Source organism: Channa argus, chromosome 4 (genome assembly GCF_033026475.1).
Source record: "Channa argus isolate prfri chromosome 4, Channa argus male v1.0, whole genome shotgun sequence".
In the NCBI taxonomy this organism is placed as follows: domain Eukaryota; kingdom Metazoa; phylum Chordata; class Actinopteri; order Anabantiformes; family Channidae; genus Channa; species Channa argus.
In genome coordinates, this window is record NC_090200.1 from 20,597,214 (window position 1) to 20,619,803 (window position 22,590).

Sequence of the window (22,590 nt, forward strand, 5' to 3'; positions counted from 1 at the left end):
AAAAGTGAGAGCGAAGGAATGAGAACAAGAAATGGAAACTGAAACTCCATTGTCCATAAGCAAACCCATGCAGATTAGAATACTGATCGGACTAGTTAGTGCTGTTTTTTCAAAGTCTTGTTGTAGGAAGATGGCTGCACTGTCAGTGTCATTGGTCTGAATTTTGTTCTTTTTTCCCAGACCACACTGTCTCTGTTTGTTCCACTCGCGTATAAAGCCATTCAACCTTTGACCATAGATTGCACCGTCTTCACTGATATACCGTGGGAGCATGGGGGAGGAGAGGTTACAGCCCTGGAAGTACAGGAAGAGTGTGATATGACATCCCTGTGCTAAAACTAGCAGTGGAAGTACAGGACACCTGGGAGTGCTGTTTGTGCGCTAGCAATAGCCCGACATTCACTCGGAGGTCACTAGTAGGAGTTGGGTACAGCAACAGGGAAATCTTTGTTGGGTCTGTTTAAGTTGATTTGAATCTATTGTTTAAATGGCCCACAGAGTGTTTCTCTAACCTCTTTTCTGTGCTTCGTGGGATGTGTCTTAATCAGGTTAGAGTTTCATTATCAATCGTGATTGAACAACATGGTTATTTTTATTGGTTTAACTTGAACATGCTTAACGTAATTTAACATTTTATCAACATTAAAACTACCGGAATTATTTCAAGTAGTTTAAAATAAATAATAAATATAAAATAATAATACAAAATGAGCACTGAGCAAACAAAATAAATTCAGAACCAGAGTACAATTGATGTATATTTTGAAAAGTTATTTGTAGTGACAACAATGTCTGATAAAACTGCTTTACTGTTTTTTGAATCATCAAATACGCACACCTAGTTGGGTACACATAGCTGAAACTGTTCTAGTCCAATAAATGCTCACTTCATATGTTCAGATTCAACTGTATGATCATTTAGTAGGCCGTGGTGTTTGATGTTGTTGAGTTGTGTTGCTTTGTACTAACAGTAGTTTCTGTTATTTATATCAATGAAGAAAGAAAGTACCGAAACACCTCAATGTATAAAATAGTACACTTTAACAGCAACTTCTTCCAATGTGCATTAAACTGAATCAACTCCTCTAAATCAATTTCAAACTAAACTGAACATGATCATCTTCATGAAGTGATAATTTATTGTAAAACTGTTGGATTAGTGGATACAGAGGACAGGGTTAGATGGAGGCACGTGATTCGCTGTGGCGACCCCTGAAAGGGAACAGCCGAAAGGAAAAGAATAAGAAGAAAACTGTTGGATTAGTCTTGGTTTTAACTGAATGTAGAAAGTCACTTTAACCTATTGATCTTTTCCCTCTCTCTCTTTTGTGTGATTCACTACTGAGAATATAGTCCACTTTTGGTAGAGTGGAGTGGGTTAGTGTGTGTTGGCACGTGTCGGTCAGTCCACCACAACGTGCTCAGCTGTGTAGACAGTTAACAGTAGCCTACAATCATATTTCACTTAAGCATGTTCATAGTAAATTGTGATGAGCCAACAAGTTCCCTGTGATTAACATAACATGTTTAACTTGTTTAACATGTGCACTTATAGTAACCTGCCAATTGTAGCAATGTACAGTTCTAAACTAGTAAAGTCTCCCTCAGCTTCACTCTCTGTAACTCAGGTCTGCCCCCGGTCACAGAGTGGAGATGCTGCAGCTAATCTGCTAATGTGACTCACTCGTTGTGCTGGAAAAATGCATCCGATTGAGTTACTGACGCTGATGCAGTCAAATAATAGTACATATTATTACATAATTTTAATGTGTGCAGACACTTGTTAATCTGCCAGTATGAGGTCAGACATCTGCAATTTTGAAACCTTTTCTAATTTCTCTGATCTTTGTATTGCTATTTAAAAACTCCTATACAGCTCTTCACCCTGTCCTTCTGTCTTCTGCATTGCAGGAAGTCAAAGACAAAGCCAAATGGAAAGAAGCCTCCAGCAGAAGAGAAGAAGCAATACCTGGAGCCAGAGTTCACTAAAATCCGTGTGGTAGACTTTGACCTTAAGGAGCTGGTGGTGCTCCCCAGAGAGATAGACCTCAACGAATGGCTAGCCAGCAACAGTGAGTGACTTATATACAATACTGACGGCGTAATTGGAGCTCAAACAAAGCATTTTACCATTATTGTTGTTTTAAAATAATAAAAAGGCCCGTTATCTTATGTGAGACATAAAATTCCTTTAAGCTCTGACTTATGTAAAACAATATCTTCTGGTTAGGAATTGTTTTTCCAAGTCTGTATGCATTTGTCATCTGGACACGACTCGATGTTCCAGTGGTGCTGAGAGCCAAGCCTTTAACGTGATCCAGGCCTGGCACTACATTAGGCTCGATTCCAATAAACACAGGGCTTATTTAAGCACCATCATTGCAAGCATTACACTTATGCAGTGTTTAATTCTTCTTCAAATTTGAAGTTGTCATAGAAAGCCTCGTTTCTGGAGTTTAGAAAACTCACCGTTTCCTGGCTGCTCGATCTCAGAGGTGTTCTTATTTTGTCGGTCTCCCTCACTTTGTTTTGGTTACATGTCCAAACCATTTATGTGCTCACGGGGGAAAATGAAAAAAACAAACATTTTTCTTTCCTTTTTATTTTGGTTTGATATAATAGATGGGCTGTGTTTTCACATGTTAATAGTTCTCTCAATATGAAATTGAAAGTGATATGTGTTGGCTTGTGCCAACTTGCGTTAACCACTAATTTCACCTGGCCAGAATACAAACAGTAGAGCTGAACAATGCAAAAGATTTTTACCACATTTACATAAATTGGATTTCATTTAATTTTTTGCACATGTACAAACCACCAGTATTTTGAGTAAATGTTTCCCATTTTGTGGCAACTATGGTTGAGCAGAAAAAGATGGGGTGGTTCCTGTGAGGAAGTGCAACTGGTATGCGATTGGGTCCATCTCACAGAAAAACAGAAGACAACAGCATAAGAGAGGTTGAGTGCAGAAGCATAAACATTGTAACATAAAACGTGGGTTGTTTATCGTTTCTACACGTCTTAACATTCTTTAGGTCGGAGCTGTGTAGTAGCTCCTCAACTTGAAAAACTCGGTAGCAACACTACTTTGACAAAAATAGAAAGTCTGCCATTGTTTTCCGTGTATGCTCTGTTTGAAGTTCACGGTTGCAGTCCAGGAAATTATAATATTAAAAATCTGAAAATCAATCTATCCTTAAAGCTTTGGTGTCTTGTAGGTGGCCTGTTTTAGGGAGTAATCTATAAACTCTCCAGTTTTTATCCCACAATATGTTGTTGCAGACTTTAAGTGAATAATATGCAGTCAATCACGCATGGTTTAAGGAATGTCAGCATATCGGAAGATCTCATGTCTGTGTGCGTGTAATGTACCGAAGAAATATTTTTTACTGACAGAGGTACATGTCTCGTCCCTGAATAATATTTGCCTAATGCTTTGTTTTTCAGCCTGACAGGCTGTTAGGGAGTTTCCCCTCTCAGTAGAAATACCTGTTTCTGTCTGAAGTGGCTGGAGAAAAAACTTAAACTTGTCAAAGCTGCAACTACCCCCCATTATTTTTCATGTTTGCATTTCCTATCCTGTTGATTAGTGACATATCTTAATTTTTTGATTAAGTATTTTCATTATGGTTTATTTGACAGACTCTGAATAACATGCTGTTATCTCTTCTACAGCGACAACATTTTTCAACCTTATCAACCTGCAGTACAGCACTATTTCAGAGTTCTGCACTGGGGACACCTGTCAAGCCATGACAGCTTGCAACACGTAAGTTACCTCAACTGCTTTTGGTTTATTCATTGCTCACCTGCAAAGGCACCATTGGTTAATTCATCAAGTGATGCTTTCCCCGTTAACAAGAGATGACACACAAACCAGAGAGTGTTCACAGTCCTTTTGTTGAAAAAATTCAACTCTATCTGTGCTACTATTTGTAACTACACAGACAGATGGAGGCAAAACAGTTATTTTTAACTAGTTTATTATTTTATATTTTCAGGCTCTATTTGAAGTCTTGTCTTAGCATTAGCACATCTTCTTGCATGGTAATTAAGTAGAGGCGTGTTCTAAATTTTTTTTCTTCTTCTTTTTTTTGTTTTACCCTTTTTAAAAACAAACAATTTTTATTCATGGCGTGTTTGTCCTTTTTCATACCAGCTTTTTTGAGGTGTGTTGTTTATTTCTTTATGTAGTCTTTTTAATAGACGTAAGGTTACTCATGTGACCCTTTTTAAATCAGTGTCTGCATTTGTTTTTATAATGGATAAAAACAATTTGAATCTTGGACCTAAGGGCCACCGTGGGAACCATCTGTCTTTGTCTTTACATGGTAATGTGATCACTATAGATGTTGCACATATTCTGAGTAGGCAGCACTAAAAAAGGCAGCACTGCAGAGTTTTGAATTCGCACCAAAAAAAAAAAAAACATCTTAACACGTTTTCCCTGTCAGGGCGGGTGCCATCTTTATGTGTTAGTTAGTTGACTTTGGAGAAAGGCCTTCATTTCCACTGTATATACTGATGACTGGAAAAACCTGATTACCCACACTTCTGAGAATCTACCAAACTCACTACACAGCTTTTAACACATTGAGGCAATTATGCATAGTCAAGAAATATGGTGGTGACCTCAATGACAAATGACAGCCATTGAGAAATGACACCACATGTAACATATTTGCTATGAGAGAGAAACTTATCACCAGTTCACCTTTTGTCAACATTGGATTTTGTCCTGTATTGTCACCTTAAGCTAGTGCTACTAGCTTAGGGCTACTAACCCGCACCCTGACAAAGAACAAACTTGCTTTTCCTGCGGTTTGTAAACAGGGCTGCACCAGTGCAGATTAACATGTTTACAGAGCTGTGGGAAATTATGTGTTAATGAAGAGGGAAAAATACATAATTGAGTAAAATGTCAAGACCAAGGCCACCGTTTATGGTTGTACCTTCCTATGCTGCCTGCTGTTCAGCCCCAGCCCTTTCCTGCCTGTGCAGGATCTGGCATTTATTCCCCTCTCTGTGGTGAAAGTTGACAGAGCCACAGTCACAGCAGCATCAGAGCCCCTGCCCGAAGGCAAAGCTCAGCACTATTTTTGGAAGAAAAAGTTTCCATGAGCTATGAGGAAACTGCACCATTTGGTAGCTATTTAGACCCTTTTTTTTCTGGGTGGGTAGGTGTGTGTGTGTGTGTGTGTGTGTGGGTGGGTGGTTTGGGTGGGTGTGTCTGTGGGTGGGTGTGGGACCCCTTCAAAGAGCATTTTGAGGGTTAAGACTTTGTATTAGGGTTAGAACTGGTGTGTGTGTGTGTGTGTTTGTGTGTTTGTTTCTATTTTTATTTCGTGTACTTCATCTTTTAAAGATTTACTCTGGGCAGCAGCCACAACCTAAAGCCTCATATCGATGAATATCGTATGGCTCCATTCTCACTTCGGTAACATTCAGAACCAGATTACCTCACCCACACCACCTTGCAACTCTAAAATGAAATGTCTAGATTGGGAGAAAGATGAAATTAAATAAAACAATATATTAAATGAAAACAGAAGAAATTGTGATTTAAGTAAAATTGTAACATAACACAGCTGTAAAAAAAAGTTTTCACTGCAAAACCATGAGAAAACTTTAACAAATGCACTAGATACGGATGTAAGGATTTGTATTCTGAGCCTCAACTCACACGTTCATTAAATAAACCACCCTGAGTAATAAATAGTACTGTATACTCTGTTTTACTATATATGGCCAAAGTTTTACCATGTGTACATGTCTAAGTGGGTATGTAGGAGTGCTCAAGCATGTTTGTAGTTCAGCTACTGTCCCTCCCACACAATAACACACCGTCTAATCCTGCATGAGTAAGTGTATTGTAAGAGTCTGGTCCTGTGGGGTCAAGTCAGTGGACGCTGTACATTCCTCAGGATTTGCAACATCTGGTTCACTGTCTCGCAGACCCATACTACTACACTCACACGCACATTTCTTTTCACCATCTAATCTATGTATTTGCTGACCTTTCCATCTCAGTCTCTGTGCTTCAGTCTCCTTACTTGTTAGTTGGCTAATGCTTGTTCATCTGTCTCTAGGGTGATAGCCCTGTCCTGCTAGCTTGACTAGATTGGTGCTGTTGACCTGCTGGTTGTCTTTGTTAACTATGACGGCCCCCATGCTTAAACAGTGCGGGTCAGCCCCTCCAGAAACAATTTGGGGCCTGGGAACGAAATTATGATTTGCTAGAAACCAAACGAGTTAGAAAGTCAAAAAGTGAGCTGTCACTAAGAGAATGGGTTTTCCCTGAATGAGGAAACAGAGCAGGTAATGTCTGATTAAGTATCACAGGTCACCTGTATGTTGTGTCTCTTCCTGATCGACTGAATAACTTGACTGTTTTATATTCCAGGAAAATGTCCTGTTTTCTCTCAGCTCTTTTTACTTTAACCACAAACTGCCTATAGTATATAAACACTATAAACATTTAAACACAAAGTTTCTTTTTTGTTTCTCAATGACATTTCAAATGTTATTTTTAAATGTGTATGTTCTTTGTTTTTTCTTTCTAGAATATACTACTGGTATGACGAGAAGGGGAAGAAGACAAAGTGCACTGCTCCACAATATGTCGACTTTGTAATGAGTCTTTGTCAGAAACTGGTCACAGATGAGGAAATTTTTCCTACAAAATATGGTGAGTACCCCTGTGGCTCAGAGCCTGCTGGGCCTCTGACTGTTACAGGCTCCTCCATCACTACCGATGTACTGCTGCCCCCTGCTGCTTCAGCTGTTAAAATAAAGGGCAAATGGCTAAAAGTCCAACAATCAAGATGAAAACTAGTGATAGTTTTTGACATTTTTGCAGGGACAGGTTCTGAAATTATTAATTATAATTCTTGCAGATTCATTTTCAGTTGACTAATCAACAATGTCAGCTCCATTTATTATTGAAAAAGTCCACAACAATGGTTGTATTCTTCTTGTTAATTTTATGTTAAAAACCAAAACTAACAATTACCTGCTTTTAAGTATTGTTTTGTGCCATAGAGGTCTGTTTTTCAAACACATACACTAGTAACAAATACACCACATAGATAAGAAAGCTACAGAACACTTATCTTGTCTTTACATTTTCCCCTCAGTGATTCCTGTTCCTAATCCCAACTCTCTTGTCTGGTTTTATTTTCTTGTCTTCCTCCAGGCAAAGAGTTCCCCAATTCTTTTGAGTCCTTGGTAAAGAAGATCTGCCGGTACCTGTTCCACGTGCTGGCTCACCTCTACTGGGCGCACTTTAAAGAGACGGTGGCTCTGGACCTGCAGGGTCACTTGAACACTCTGTATGCACATTTCATCGTTTTTGTAAGGGAATTCAACTTGGTCGACCCCAAGGAAACCTGTATCATGGACGACCTGTCCGAAATCCTCTGCACACCCGCCCCACTGCCCGCACCTCTCCCGGCCTCCTCCGCCCCAACCTCATCGCCCTCCCCCTCTTCACAAAACCATGTAACAGAGAGATGAGCGGGGGCTGCAGTGAAACAGTAGCCCCGGGGGTGATAGATGATAAGATAGAGGAGAGAAGGAAAGAGAGCCTGGTCCCCCTCCTTGGTGCCAGCAGGACTTATGTGACCTTCCACTACCCTTATATTTCGCTATGACACCAAGCAACCAGCCAGAAGGAAGTGGGGGGGGGGGGGGGGGTTTCAAGGGGTTTGGGGTGGCGGGGAGGGGTTTGTCACGCCAGCAGGAATTGGCGTGAGCATTCCTCCGAGGGGCAAATCCCTCCCATCTTCTCTGCAATTTAAACTAGGAACAAAAAGTATGTGTATGTTTTTATTTTTGGTTTTATTTCACCTTTTTTGAAGATTTATTCAGTTTTATTTTTTTTGTTGAACAGAGGATAGCACTGTGTCCGTTGGCCCTTCGCCTCTCCCCTATCCTATGCCTAACATACAGTAAAGAAAAGGGGGCTCTGCTTTGCTTCAACTTACTATTGTACAGTGTTGTTGATGTGTGGAGAACAGGCGCCTCTGCTTACCTGCAGGCTCGTCCTTCCTTCCTGCAGCAAGGGGAAGCAGCCTGCAGGTGCACGGCCATTATGATGGCCAGTAGGGAGCCACATTACTACCTGACGGGGCTATACTAGCCAATCACTGGGTTGTTTATGTGCAGGATGATTAAAGCGCTTCCTACTCAGGACCTGAGAGAATATGTCACTGCTGCCATAGAGAGGGTACTCTCTTTTAGTTTCCTTTTCATTCTCTGTCCCTTGTTCTCTGGAATGCTGATTGTGATTAACTACAGTATAGTCTTTAAACATGTAGAGAATGCCACAGAAACAGGGAGCTGGAGAATAAAAAAGATTGAATGTAATGATATTTAATCTGATCAGACAATTTGAGACAGACCGGGGGCCACATGTCAGAGCTGTTGCTGGTGTTTAGCACAGAAGCAGCCCCTCACCATCACCACCACCCACTCCAGCAGCACAGAAGGACAAAGACAAGGGACAATGTCTGCAGGCAGAGGGAGGGAGCAGAGGGAGCAATGGAGACAGAGAGGGGTGAGAGTGATGGGGTGGAGCTGTTGATCTGTTTGACAGCTACCAGTACTCCCAGTGCAAAACTAAAGTGCTGGTTTTTGTTTTCACCCCTCCCTTTAAATTTTTCTTAAAAGATTATCAGAGTAAAATTAGTTGAGAAATAACAATGTTATCATTACCCATGTATAGAAAATGCACAGTCTGCTTGGACTTTACAAAGAATCACAAGTGGGTTCTGTCAGACATAGCCTCTCTATGGAGGAGGATTGGGTTTATAATTCTCCTTTTTTATTTATTTTTATTTTTATTATTATTATTATTTTTTTTTTTTTTTTTGCAGGGTTCTTCAGTTCTGGCTCTTGTTTTTATGTATTTTAATTATTAACTAAGTTAAAGCAATTTAATATTTTAAGCTCTGCGGATTATAATCTAATAAAACAGAGAAATGCCACTCTGTCTCAGTGTCTTCTCTATAAATATGTATATGTATATTTTAGTTTTCTGACAAAAGTATAAGAAAACGACATCAAAGACAACAGCCTTTTTGTTACCAGAAATCCTATAGTAAAAACTGGTACAGTGAAATATGTGGAATTTGTCCAGCTAACGAGGCTCATAAGACTTGTGATATGACATTGTGGTCATTACAACTGTAATGTTACATACTATTGGAGCGCCCCTTTAAATAATTTTGTTTGTCCCATCAACACACTTTTACACGAATCATTTTTATTTATTGATTTTTTTGAATACATGCATTCACTCTTTAAAAACGTCCAAAGTATAATTTCCGTTTATTGCTCCTTGCTTTGATGCTCCTCAGGTTGGGTAACAGTCCTCTCTAATTAACCTCAGTTTTCATGGACTGAGGTTTTCGTGCATTTTCACGCTTCCACGTTTTTGTTTTTTTTTTTTGTGTTATGTGCTGACTGCATAGAGATGCGGTTATTGATAGTTAATCCATAACATTTCATTTGTTATAAAATAAACACGACCCTGCCATTTAATAATCCTCATATAAAATGCCCCCCCATAGATCTTCAGTTGACTAGCTTTCGATCCGGGACTTGCGGATCAGCGTTGACACCCGCCGCCTTCTCACAGCCGCCTCCAAGGTGGCGCCGTCATACAGTTTAAACCGAGCGATGCCGCCTGCTTCATCCAGCTTCTTGGCGCTGCAGTTCGGTGTCGGGACCTTCACGGTGTTACCGAACTTGGAGTAGTCCACTGCGTACATCCCGTCCTCCTCGGAGACTGTGGGCACGAAGCGTTGCCCCCACAGGATTTCCTCCGACACGTACGAGGTCCTGGCCTGCGTGGTGATGCCAGTGGTCTCCACCACCCCCTCCAGCACAACGATGACTTCGATGTGCTCGTGCAGCAGGTCAGAGGCCGACAGCTCATACAAAGGGCTATCCTTGTCGATCACGTGGCAGATTATGAGGGGGGACACCAGAAAGATACCGTTGGTGCCCACGGGGTTATCCATGTGGATGTCGATCTGGTCCAGAGGCACCACCTCGCCCTCTTCGGTGGCGGTTCTTTTAACCACCTGCATCCGCACAGTGGCGCTGATGATCATGCTTTTCCTCAGGTCCCCGATGCGCATCATAAAACACAGCTTGTTCTTTCGGACGGAGATGACGGCGTGCTTGCTAAATATGAGCGTCTCTGCGCGCCGGTTGGCCTGCGCAGTTTTCATAAAGATGCAGCCAAGCATGATGGCGTTGATGACCAGTCCGACGATGTTCTGCACGATCAGGATGATGATGGCGGAGACGCATTCCTCCGTGATCATCCGGCCCCCGAAGCCAATGGTCACCTGGACCTCTATAGAAAAGAGGAAAGCTGAGGAGAAGGAGTGAATGTCCGTTACGCACGGGACAAAGTCGTCATCTTTCTGGTCCAAGTCGCCGTGCGCAAAGGCAACGAGCCACCAAACCATCCCGAAAAGAAGCCAACTGCACAGGAAAGACATGGTGAAAATGATGAGCGTGTAGAGCCATTTTAAGTCCACGAGAGTGGTGAAGACGTCCTGCAGGAATCGACCCTGTTCTCGGATGTTTGTGTGCGCCACATTGCAGGTGCCGCTCTTGCCGATGAACCGAGCTTTCCCCGGTTTCGCCTTGAACTTGGGCTGCAGGACATCCTCAGCCAAACGTGTCAGCAAGTAATCCTCAGGAATGAGTCCTTTCCTGGACAACATAGCGCTCCCATACTACGCATCCACAGCCTCTTGGCTTTTAGTGTTAAGTCTGAACCCGGGTAAATGATGAAATGTTGTTCTCTCTTCCCCCGCTCCCTTTCTTACCAGTCGGTACCTACCGGCGCCAGCTAAGCGGCAGCTGTCGGGCGCAAGAGTCTCGTTGTTGCCCGTTTTCTGGAGCTATGTGCACGCCTCACGTTTCCTCCGGGTCAGGCGCCTCACAACCGAGAATTCCCATGAGAAGATTCTTCTTCCAGCTCCACAGCTGCCGCCGTCACTCACAACACCGACTGAAGGGGCATAGTTGTGCCAGGCTGACCCGTCCCACTACGAACCAGCCCGCCGGTGGTGGTGGTGCGTAGAGAAATTCAGCGAAATGTAAAATGTTGATGCAGGAGCATAATGGGAATCTGAGCGGACTTTAATCACATTTGAATGAGAAGCCAGGCCCATGTGGCGCAGTTGGCTGTATGCTGACTCCGTCACTTCACTGTAGCTCTGTAACGTGAGATGGAAACGCTGTGACAAGGAGAAGCAGTCCCTCCCTCCAACACCTTTGTGGTGCCCTTCCTGTGATATTCAGTGGGAACGCAGGAGAGGACGGGTTAAGCGGTGCAGGCAAAGGCAGCTCATACACAGACAACGGGTTAAATATAGTGCAGTCGTCAGTAAATCATCCCCAGGCGGTTTGGTTTACACTTTAAAGCTTTAAACATAATTAGAAAGTGGGCTGGTCCCAACAGGAACCAGAGTCTTTCTTTTTATTAATAGTCATGTATTTTACAGGACCTGTGCTTCTCTGGCATCCATAAACCTTCCTAATGTCAGTCCTGTCAGCTGCAGGCACACACTCTGACCTCACAGTACAATAACAGTCTGTGTGTTGTGTTTCTGGGCTGATCTTGGGGGTCATCAGCATCATGTATCCCTCACCTCAGCTTCAGGTTATTTTAAACCTGGTTTGTACATAGAAATGGAAATATGCCTTCACATATCTCAAAAAGCACTTTATCACTTACATCCTTTCTTTACTCAACAAAAGGCACAAACCTAGATGATTTATATTTTATTAACAAAGAATTAACATTTGTATGTACAAATATACACGATTAAAAAATAAAAGGAATATATTCCATGGGTCAATTGCACTTTGAATGTCTTCGTTTGATGCTCCCTCTTTTTCTTCTTGTGCTACTTGTCTGCTTGCACAAAGGAGGCGAAGACGCTGTCCTCCTTGTCCAGCAGGGCCCGGGGCCTGTCGTACTCCAGAATGATCCCCCGCTTCATCACAATCACCAGGTCTGCATTCAGGATGGTGTGGACGCGATGCTGTGTGGAGCAGGGGAGGGAAACCAATTACTATACGGAGCAGCAGAGAGAGCAGCTACACTCATTCCAGTTATTACACAGATTGTGTCATAGCCTGTCATTAGAAGGTTATGTTAAGGCAGGAGATGAAATAAGAGGTACTGCTTCAGGAACTACCTGAGGTTTTAGGTTAAAGGGTGCCCCCTTTGTTCTCGATTTGTTAGTGTGAAATATCTGAAGTGACGAGTTAAGACACGTTAACATTCGTGGGCAGTCATTTTGATTATTTTATGAAATAACCTTAAGAATCCAGAGGCTAATGTTCTCCTGGAGGTCTGTCACGTGCCTGACTTCCCCGTTCCTGCTATTCTTTTACCTTTTTTCATTTTCGCCACACTCCTGCAGGAACTGATCTTTTACCATGCTGTTTTACGCTGTAGCTTTGCACCAGTTCACAAGAACAATCTCAGCAGTGCGAGACAAAGGTCAGCACGCTCTGGGGGAAATGAAAGAGCTGGCTGCACTACTGTAAATGCCTAGAGCATTGGCAGAGAGTAGGGAAAATACTCACTGCAATAGTAACTACTGTTCGGTCAGCAAAAGCAGTCATCACCACTTTCTGCAGGATGCTCTCCTGTGGGGACAGAGGAAGTTGGCTGTGACAAATTTCTCGTTCATGTTCACTGAGAATCAAGGACAAGCCCAAAAACACACACGAGAGATGAAGCAAAATACCAATTAACATGCTCGTCATAATCGCGGTTAACCTCCTTGAAGTTTATTTTTTCCAGACTGTCACCTTTTAATCTTGCTGTCCCTTACTAAATTCTCAGCTGGGTCTCCTCGAAGCCAGTGCTGCTGCATTATCATAAGCTAGAAATGGAGCTTTGTGACTAATCATTCAGGAGAGGGTCCAACTTAAGAAGTATCCATTTGTTGACAGACTCCCCTCAGGCTTTAACTGCACTGAGGATTTTTCTTCCATTTCAGTCTCTCTTTCTGCTGCGTGCACGCCTTCTCCTTCACTGCTGTTTTATTTTTATCCACCTCTTATGTAAAAAACAAACAAAAGCCCAACACATATGTGAACCTGATACTTGGTTTCTCTTTTCTGGTGAAATTTACTGTATTTTCTGCTATAATCAGACACAAAATAGAAGTTTTCCATCCATTAATTCTGGCCTCAATTTTGGTGATCATAGTATTTAAAGTGTCTCTCTCACTATAAACCCCTTCCTCACTGGTTATTTCTTGCCATACTTACAGATAGAAATTGCTCACTAAGCTGTGCTCCACCCTTCACATTACCTTGTGTGTCCTTCATCTCGTCCTTCACCTCTCACTTTCACATCCTGTATGTCTGATTTCTTTCCTTTCCTTACCACTTTTCAACCTAATGGCGCCCTTGGTGAAACGCACACTGACCGTTGCCATGTCTATAGACGCAGTGGCTTCGTCCATGATGAGGATGCTGCTTTTTCTGACAAAGGCTCTGGCCAAACAGAACAGCTGCCTCTGACCCTGACTGAAGTTTTCTCCTCCCTCCGTCACCATAGCATCTGAAGGGAAAACGTTAACTTTAATACACTTCATTTTATAAATACATTGCACTACACAGCCAATGTTTGAGGGAATGTACACTGTACACTAACTACAAAGATGACCAGATTTTCAATTTTAGATGTAACTTACAACACTACGCTGACTTTGCCTCATTACTTTATGGAAAGAGAGGGGAAAGTTAATTGGCCCTTAAGTCTTGGCTCAGATCAATATATGGATTTTTTCCAGTGATTTCACAGTTACCGCACACATGGTTTTTATAGGAATTTCAGTGTATTTCAGCTTTAAAAACTGACCTAGTGAATTATTTTCCATTTAAAAAAAAAAACAAAAAAAAAACAAAAAAAAAGTTTGTCAGGATTCATATAAATAAAAATACTACTTCGGGGTAAACTGATATTTCCAAGGATCGAAGTTCACCACAAGGAAAATATATTTAGGTTTGTATTTCTATCTTAATTGGATTTTTGAAGAGTATAGAGAATCGAAACAAAGCAAGAGTGGAAAAGTATCATAGAAATATATATTTGTTTTCCCCCTGTGACACAATGAATAAATCACACACATGCCTGTGTTTGCTTGTTTTTCACAAAAATTCTATTTACATAAATAAACATAAAAAATACAAACACATTTTTGGATTAGTTATAGATGAAGTAATTCAGCTGTAATGTTCTTTTTTTTTTTTAATGACTACGATAACAAGGTCTTCCTGGCAGTAAAGGGTGGCACGGTGACACAAAACACTACTGAAATTTAACATGAAGTCAATGGCATTGAAGTTAATAATTAGGCGTTACCCATGGGTTACAGATCAATATCGTATTGAACATTTGGCTCCAGTGAACATAAAGTAAAACTGTAATTGCATCAAAGCACACATTTGTCCGTGTCAAAGCAGGTCGTATCTGTGTCTACTGAATGCAGTAGAAATACACCAGCTGAGATGAGCACCTGGTTTTCCCCCAGAGCAGTGATTGATTTCTCCTGAGAATATGTAAGGAGACATAAATAACTGAGTGGTAAATTTCATAATGAAGGTTAAGCTAAAGTAGACCTCAATGCAGAAGGGAGGCCCGAGCGTACCAAGCACCCATTGTGTATGTAGGTTAAGACTGATGAAGAGGCTCCCGGCTAACATCTGATCATGAGTCTGCTGCAGTGAAGTGAGCTTTGAAGATGATGTCTGTAAAACTGTGCAGGGTGGAGCAGTTATACATATAATGAAACACCGACAGTGAGTTGAAATATTAATGCTCGTGAATTCTGATACAGCAGCCTGATCTTTGTGTCGAGACACTGGAGCAGCTGACGGACGTGATGAGTAAATGAACATAAGATCACGAAGAGAGTTACTGTGTTGCTTGTACAGACATGTAGCTCATTTGTTGTATGATTTGACTTGAAATAAAATTAAATATAAAAGTAAATATAAAATTAAATATGTCAATGAAAGTATATTCCACTCCATAGCCCCCTGCTGCCTTTGACTCCCTACTCCACACCACCCAGTCGTCCAACAAAGTGGGGAGAGTCATTGAGATGAATTCATTTCCCCCAACCATAAACCTAATTCTACCCTACTTAAACCAAATGTTCACCTTCAGACAGCTGTGTGAGAACCAACTAAAATGTCCTCACAATAATGACCTCAAGCTGACCACAACCACAGACAGACAAATAAATACAAACGCACAAACACACACAGATATTCTTACCCAGGCCTCCTGGCAGGGATTTAACAACAGGCTTCAGCTGAGCAATCTCCAGAGCTTCCCACAGCATCTCATCTGTAGCCTTCATTTCTGGGTCCAGGTTAAAACTACACACACACACACACACACACACACACACACACACACACACACACACACACACACACACACACATACATACATACACAAAACATATTACTGTGTTTATGCCTTTGGCTATATTTATTTAATTCAGTAAATCTGCAGAGTAAAAGATGTTGTCAAAAGTCTTATTCCACCAAGTCTAAACCCCAGAGATACTAATGTAACACCAAGAGAAAATTCCTGAGTTTGAAAAGCTGGAAACATTCAGTATTTGGATTTTTAAGATGATCACCAGCATTTCAGATGATCACTTATTAAATATCACATATCAGTCAATAATTCAGTCAATTTGCCCCGAGACACCAAGCAAGTGCAGCAGATAAACTTTACTCTAAAATGGTTTTGCTTTAGGACTTCACTGACTCAAAATCTAAAAGTATAGTCTTACGCGATCACATAGCTTCTTTTATTTTTCTCTTATAGGACAAATCTTCCATGGGCACAGCTGACATCTATAAATAACCGTCTCCTCTGAACTTTTCAGAGGAATGTCCTCTTATCTACAAACCCTCAGCTTTACTCATGCTTCAGATAAGTGTCTTTGAAGTGTGCCACAGTTTGCCCACTGGCCCTGTTACTGGAAATGTTCTGTTTCCCACTCCTTCCACTAAAGATTATCGGTAACACCAGATCTAAACTGCTAAAGTGAAGTGCATGGTACCGAATTGTGCCGCTGAACAGGATGGGGTCTTGGAGGATTATGGAAAGGCGAGACCTGAGGGTCTGCAGAGGCAGCTTAGCGATGTCAATGTTATCAATCACAATCCTCCCTGTAAAAAGAAGAATATTATCAATGAATCACAGATGTTACAAAGTTCATTCATTCATCCATTATCTTAACCGCTGTTCAGAGTCACAGGGTCCACCCTGGACAGGTCCTCAGTCTGTCTCAGGGCCAACACAGAGAGACATACACAGACAGGCAACCATTAACACTCACATTCACACCTACGGGCAATTTTAGAGTCTCCAATTAACCTGACATACATGTGTTTGGTCTGTGGGAGGAAATTGGGGTTATGTTAGTATTGAAGGTATTTATGCCACGGTTAAAGGTTTTTCTTGTTAGTGCTGCATTTACAAATATTTCCCTTAACTGAATGCATATTATTATAATTGCGTTAACAGGTGATGCTTTACCCTCGAACATGTCAACCATGCGGAAGAAAGCCAAGGAGAAAGACGATTTTCCACTGCCGGTCCTGCCACAGATCCCAACCTAAAAACCAACGAGACAATCAGCCAATAAATATGATAAATTCACGCAGTATTTTTTTGGTCTTTGTACTTGTCATAACACACAGGTTTGGTTACCTTCTCTCCAGGGCTGATGTGTGCATTGACATTTTTGAGCACGGGCTTTAGTGTGGCGTCGTAACGGACGCTCAGATTTTGGATCTTGATCTCTCCCTGCTGGGGCCAGCCCTCAGGGACCTGAGACACAGCTGAACACAGACACATAGTTTAGGTCTCACTTTTGTACCTCTGGGAGAAGCTCAGCACAGACAGAGGAAATCAGCCTCTGCAGAAACGCTTCTGCAGTGGAAATAAGCATGTAAGTAATGTTAAACGTGCTGAAGTAGGATAAAGATTTTTTGTGAGCTGACAATGTGGAGTAAATGTGAACAATTCATCCTGAGTGAAATGAAATCACAGAACCTTCCCTCCGAGAAGAAAGCAAATGGGATTTCTTTCAGCAGCTGCTAAACTAGTGAACTTTGTTTTCTATTTAAAACTGTGACTGAGTCGCTGCACTCACTGAGCAGTCCCTCGTAATTCTCTGGTTCGGTTTTGAGGAGGCCGTTGATCCTCTTGACTGAGCCAAGCTGTACTTCCATGTCTGCCAGATTACGCACCATCCAGTTCATGTAGTTTGATACCTGATACACAGAGGGAGGTGGGGGAAGAGGGGGAGAGGCCACGATATGCGTAAATGTCACGATGCTCTCAGGCTCAGCGTATAAGACAGTCAACTGTTTTTCATGTTTTAGCCCTTTATATTTACACTTCAAAACCTTGTGTCTCTGTAACTCCTGTAACTGTCAATCCATAGGTGCAAAGTCTGTTAAGTTATAGACATTTACGTTCTTATCTTTTAAAAAGAAGATTGGCTTAAACTGAGTTTAAGCTAGATTTTAGATTTCTGCACATTTGCAAGATACTGTGATGTGTTTACTGCTACAAGAAAACAAAGGTAAAAATGCAAATGAGCTACTTGTTTTTCTTATATTCTTCTTAATTTCTTTCTTAACAAATTAAACTAGTGTTTGTGTTGCAACATTATGTTTTAAAAATGTGATTTTTACATTGTACATTGTTCTAAAATAAGAAAACAAAAGTATGGAAATACTGTAGAATATTACCAATTTATAGCTACAACTCAAACACACTGTCTCACCATGAGTGCGTATGTCAGTCCCAGCCCCACCAGACCAGTGGACAGCTGGTTGTAGAGAGAGTTAGTTATGGAGGCTACAGCTGCTACCAACACCACACAGGCTCCAATATACTCCTGCAGAAAGATAGTGAGGATATCAGCATCACAGCAAGAATACTATACACTGAATAATTCAAGAAGATAAATAAAATATAAAGCGAGATAATATTATACAAGTTTATTGTCAACACACAACATGAAAATGAAAATCCCTGAGTGTTTTCCGCAGCATCTGTGCACATAAATCCATAAACATCTCAAAGTTATCTCGTCTGCTGTGAAACACGATGAGCTCTGAACGGCATGCAGCTGATACATAAAACATCACATGAAGACTGCATTTCATGTTAATACGAGGATGAAGCGTTCCAACAGAGGGAGCAGTTACCCAGCAACATCCACATAAATGTGAACCAGCCACTGTGTGGCAAACACTAAACACGACTCATCAGAATTTTAAAAGGAGTGAGCAGCAGGCGTATCATTACCATGCGAACTTCCAGCCAGCGATTGGCCGCTGTGAGAAAGAGAGAGGCGATGTTGTTGGCATCAGTGAACTGCAGCAACCTCTGTCTGAACCTGGGCTCGTACCTGCCAATGGAAAAGATCATTTCATTATATCACAGACTGTGTAACATGCACATAGACCATCCAGCTTCCTGACTGGCTCAGGTTCAACATGGAGCCTTAAAAAGAAAACCAGTTAGGGGAACAAAGCAACATAATATTCTTTGAATAATTGAGGAGTTCTCAGCTAAATATTTTAAAATGTACATTAATTCACAACTATTTTCTTGTGTAGAAACCAAAAAAGTCTAATTTGCACTGAAATTTCTGAGTTTAAACAAGAATGTGACAAAAAAGTGTGCTAGAAAATCTGTAGTCACATCTCTAGATTCAACACACATTAAAAGTTCCTAGACATATATTTTCCACAAGCCTTCTATCATTATACTCTACATGCAGATGCCTTTTGAACCTTAAATTCTGTGCCCAAAACTTGTAACATAGGCTTTTTGTTAAATATTTAAGGCTTGGCAATGCTCCTTAGAAATAACAGAAATTAATACATAAACGGTTTCACTGTCAAACTTTTAAACAATATTGTGCAATTATGTCAATCCTCATTGCTCATTCACATAAGATGCTTGGATCAGGATGAAACTTACCCAAGTGCCCTTATAGTGATGAGACCTTCCACTGTCTCAGAGAAGTGTGAGAGTAAAGGGAGTTGGGTGCTGTCCTCCAACTGCTGCAGGTCCCTGACCAGAAGACAGACAATGCAGAGGGAAATATCAACAAGCAAAGTTAATTTCATTTTAGGTCGGGCAGATGAGGACAGAGAAGTCTGACAGTTTTGCTATAATTAACCAAAATAAAAGAAAGATGTAAATTAAAAAACAAAACAAAAAACACTTTTGGTTCTATAAAAATAAATTTATAAAATAGAAAAAAGGGGACAAATGTCACATCCTGTCAGAACTTTAAAGTTAAAAAAAATTAATTTGTTTCACCAAAAGGTCCATAGTTCTGCTTTATGGGAATATACATAGTATACTTAGTATGTGCTATTTCCACAAACCTTAGAACAGAATTATGGTGGACAAATAGGTACTTCCCTTTACTCAGTATTTGGCATGTGTTGAGTCATTAACAAAATACTAGAATCAGCCTTTAAAACAACATCAAGTGCGATGTGTGTGACTATACAACCCTTTTTTTACCAAGGACATGACTTTCATGTTCTCAGTGGAGACAACAACATCTGTCATATCCGTCCCTCTGTGCTGTCAGACTCACCTGGAGGCCACCCGGAAGTATTTCTGGATGAAGTAGCAGGTGACGGCCAGAGGTAGGAGGGCGATGAGGAAGACTGGGGTCACGTAGGAGATGACGCCGAGTGCAGACACGCACAGCAGGGTGGAGCGCGTGAGACACTCCAAGGTGGTGGGGATGTGCTGATCGATCGTATTGGTGTCTGTGGAGAACCGGTTGAGGATGCTGCCAAGGGGAGTCGTCTCAAACAGCCTGGAGAAAAGAAGGAGGAAAAAAACGATCTCATTAGCCCACAAGCAATAAGAATAAAATGTATCTTCCTGTGTAAACGTTGCAGTAATGACGTTTTTTATTATATGTTTGGTTAAAAACTGTCTTTTATTAGGAGATCATGACAAAACAACATTTTACTGACAAATGCATTCATTTACACAGAAATTAATTTACACATTCTTCATAGAACATGGAAAGTCCTTAGGTATTTATAACAAGATATTAAGATATGGAGCGTGAATCTGCTCAGACATGCTGTGCAGTCACCAAGTTTCAATGCTTTCATGTGAATCATGTGTTTATTCAGCTCTGCATGTGAGTGTCTTTATGGACGTAATGTGTCCTTGGTTCTGTGCAAAGAAAGCAGATGGTGCTCTGAGTAATGGAGTGAAAAAGGTGCTTTTAGCTGTTTCCTCTCTTAAATGATCTGCACGCACACGCACACACACACACTGCCTCGTACCTCATGGGGGCCAGTATGATCTTGTTGAGCAGGCTGTGGTGAAGCTCTTTGGCCACTCTGACACCGGTCCACTCCACAGCCACGGAGGTGGCCAGACACAGGACGATGCCCATGCAGCAGAGAACGGAGAACACCGACAGATACCAAGAGTGACTGAAGCCACAGTCCTAGAGAGCAAAAGAGAGAGTGTTGTTAAAATACGGCATCCAATCTGTGCATCAGACAAAGTTAGAGATAACAGAGGCGTTCCTGTCACTGCTTGCACTGGAATTACAAGCATAATTAAACTCTGAGGCTGGGTAACAATGAGTGTGACAACAGTCAGTGAAGCTTTCACAGAGATGCTGCTCTCGCTTCTTTAATTTAACTCACTGCCTCATTTTGTCCTTTCATTAATGCTGTGTCACAGTTTTCAAAGTCTAAAAACGTGACTAAAAGTATCTAAACATGTTTTTAAGATTGTATTATTTATTAATCTACAACCATTACCTTTATAATATCTGCAAGTAATGTTCAGATACCACAGATTTACATTATAACCAGTTAAAAAAATATTATGAAGTTACAATTTCCATTATATTAGAATTAATAAATCTTTAATATGTCATCTCAAACAGCTATAATCATTAATCTGGATGGAAAAAAGTTTTACAATACAAATAATATTTCAAACTAATATTTTAGAATTAATTTATTATTATTATTATTATTATTATTATTATTATTATTATTATTATTATTATTATTATTATTATTATTATGATGTTAAGAAACACACAATTATCTGCTCAACTGCTTCAATAATACGTAAATCTATCATCATCGTTTTTTATTATATTATTAATTTTCTTATTTTTCCTTTATGACCAGGAGGTCAGAAACAAGAGGTTATTGATCAGCTCTAAGTATCTTGACATTGAAGAGAACATTTAGTTTAAACTCCTGTCTGTGCTCTCAGACAACAATGTGACAATAATGTGCCAGTGTTTGTGACATTAGACCTGGACGTCCCCCATGTGGATTAGTCCACAGAACAGGGTAGATTAGATAAGACTGTCACTGAGATGCTGAGCCAAACACAATGTCCTCAGCATTTAAGTGACATTTTATCTGCACTTAACTTTGTGTACACTGTATGCTTGTTTGTGTGTTTGTGTGTGTGTGTTTGTGTTAGGGAGAAACAAAGTGAAGAAGAAGTGCCTGGAGCATTTGTATCTGACAGGAGGACACAGTGCACTATAAAGTTTAAACTGCTGCTATCATCTCCTGTTAAATCTGTCTTTAGCCTTCGCATGACTGCGTGAAATGTGAGCTGGAGTTCTGGTTCATAGGACACACACACATGCTTTCTCTCTCTCCCCCTTTATCTTACACACACACACGCACACACACAGTACATGATAACCTGCCAACAGGTGGTGTGACCTCATTGTTGTTATGACGGAGCTTAACCTTTCCCAGTATATCGAGTAGTTATATTGATATTTTGAGCGTGTGTGTATGCTTGTGTGTATATGTGTGTCTTTGTATAATTCTCTTTTAAATATGTGTCTCTTATGTGTTTGCTAATTAGAGACTGTAATGAGGAAGAGGGTGTAGAATTGAATAAAGGTTAAGGAAGTTTATATAGCTGGCATCGTTTTTCACTCTCACACACTTTGGTTGAAGGTTTTTTTCAGTTCATGTCAGTGGTCTTACAGTAAAAGTGGATCGGTCTGTAAGAATTCAATTGCTCTATCTTTCAGCTATGCCTCTGAAACACTGTTGACATGTCAATGGTCAAACATGGATTTATCCTTTTAAAAACTGCTTTTTCTATTTTGACTCCATTGATGCATTTCTGTTGCTCTAATATGAGTCCGAGCTGCAGTGGCTTTTGGGTGTGTTAGTGAATGTTCCATCTGGGGTTGGCAGCGTCTGTGTTTGTGTTTAAGGTCAGGTCTGCTTGACAGGGATTCACAGGAGAATTGGTGAGAAAACTGTTGTGCAATTTAACTTTGGTGTGATTCTCTACAAAAAACAGATTTACTTTTCTGTACCTGAGTTTACACAACTGTGATTGCAACTGACATGACTTTTATTATATTTTAAGTTGCACATTATTTTTATAATTTTCCATTTCATTTTTTTTAAATCATTTTGACCCCTTCAAAATTTAAGTCACCTCTG

At 40.7% G+C, this 22,590-nt stretch overlaps 3 protein-coding genes across 10 annotated transcripts in view; 1 reads left to right on the forward strand and 2 right to left on the reverse strand.

Annotated features, from left to right (window-relative positions):
• Nucleotides 1-8,987, forward strand: part of mob2a (MOB kinase activator 2a) — a 53,384-nt gene extending 44,397 nt beyond the window's left edge. For all 6 annotated transcript variants that reach the window (XM_067500165.1, XM_067500161.1, XM_067500160.1 and 3 more), the window contains 4 exons: nt 1,912-2,072; nt 3,676-3,769; nt 6,564-6,688; nt 7,196-8,987. In XM_067500165.1, coding sequence (XP_067356266.1) covers nt 1,912-2,072; nt 3,676-3,769; nt 6,564-6,688; nt 7,196-7,515 — 700 coding nt within the window. In that variant the 3' untranslated portion in view covers nt 7,516-8,987. The remainder of the gene's footprint in view (nt 1-1,911; nt 2,073-3,675; nt 3,770-6,563; nt 6,689-7,195) is intronic.
• On the reverse strand, nt 8,668-11,222 carry kcnj11 (potassium inwardly rectifying channel subfamily J member 11). Its single transcript, XM_067500159.1, has one exon. The coding sequence runs from the start codon at nt 10,740-10,742 to the stop codon at nt 9,585-9,587; it is 1,158 nt and encodes a 385-aa protein (XP_067356260.1). The 5' UTR covers nt 10,743-11,222; the 3' UTR covers nt 8,668-9,584.
• A 573-nt stretch (nt 11,223-11,795) lies between these two features.
• Nucleotides 11,796-22,590, reverse strand: part of abcc8 (ATP-binding cassette, sub-family C (CFTR/MRP), member 8) — a 49,657-nt gene continuing 38,862 nt past the window's right edge. The window contains exons 27-39 of one of the 3 annotated variants that reach the window (XM_067500157.1): nt 20,422-20,588; nt 19,710-19,937; nt 19,079-19,171; nt 18,398-18,500; nt 17,871-17,984; nt 17,232-17,352; nt 16,787-16,917; nt 16,613-16,691; nt 16,134-16,242; nt 15,332-15,435; nt 13,476-13,609; nt 12,622-12,684; nt 11,796-12,071 (exon numbers count right to left, since the gene is read on the reverse strand). In XM_067500157.1, the coding sequence (XP_067356258.1) occupies nt 11,934-12,071; nt 12,622-12,684; nt 13,476-13,609; nt 15,332-15,435; nt 16,134-16,242; nt 16,613-16,691; nt 16,787-16,917; nt 17,232-17,352; nt 17,871-17,984; nt 18,398-18,500; nt 19,079-19,171; nt 19,710-19,937; nt 20,422-20,588 (1,584 nt within the window). In that variant the 3' untranslated portion in view covers nt 11,796-11,933. The other 2 variants (XR_010914094.1, XM_067500158.1) reach the window with 2 other exon arrangements.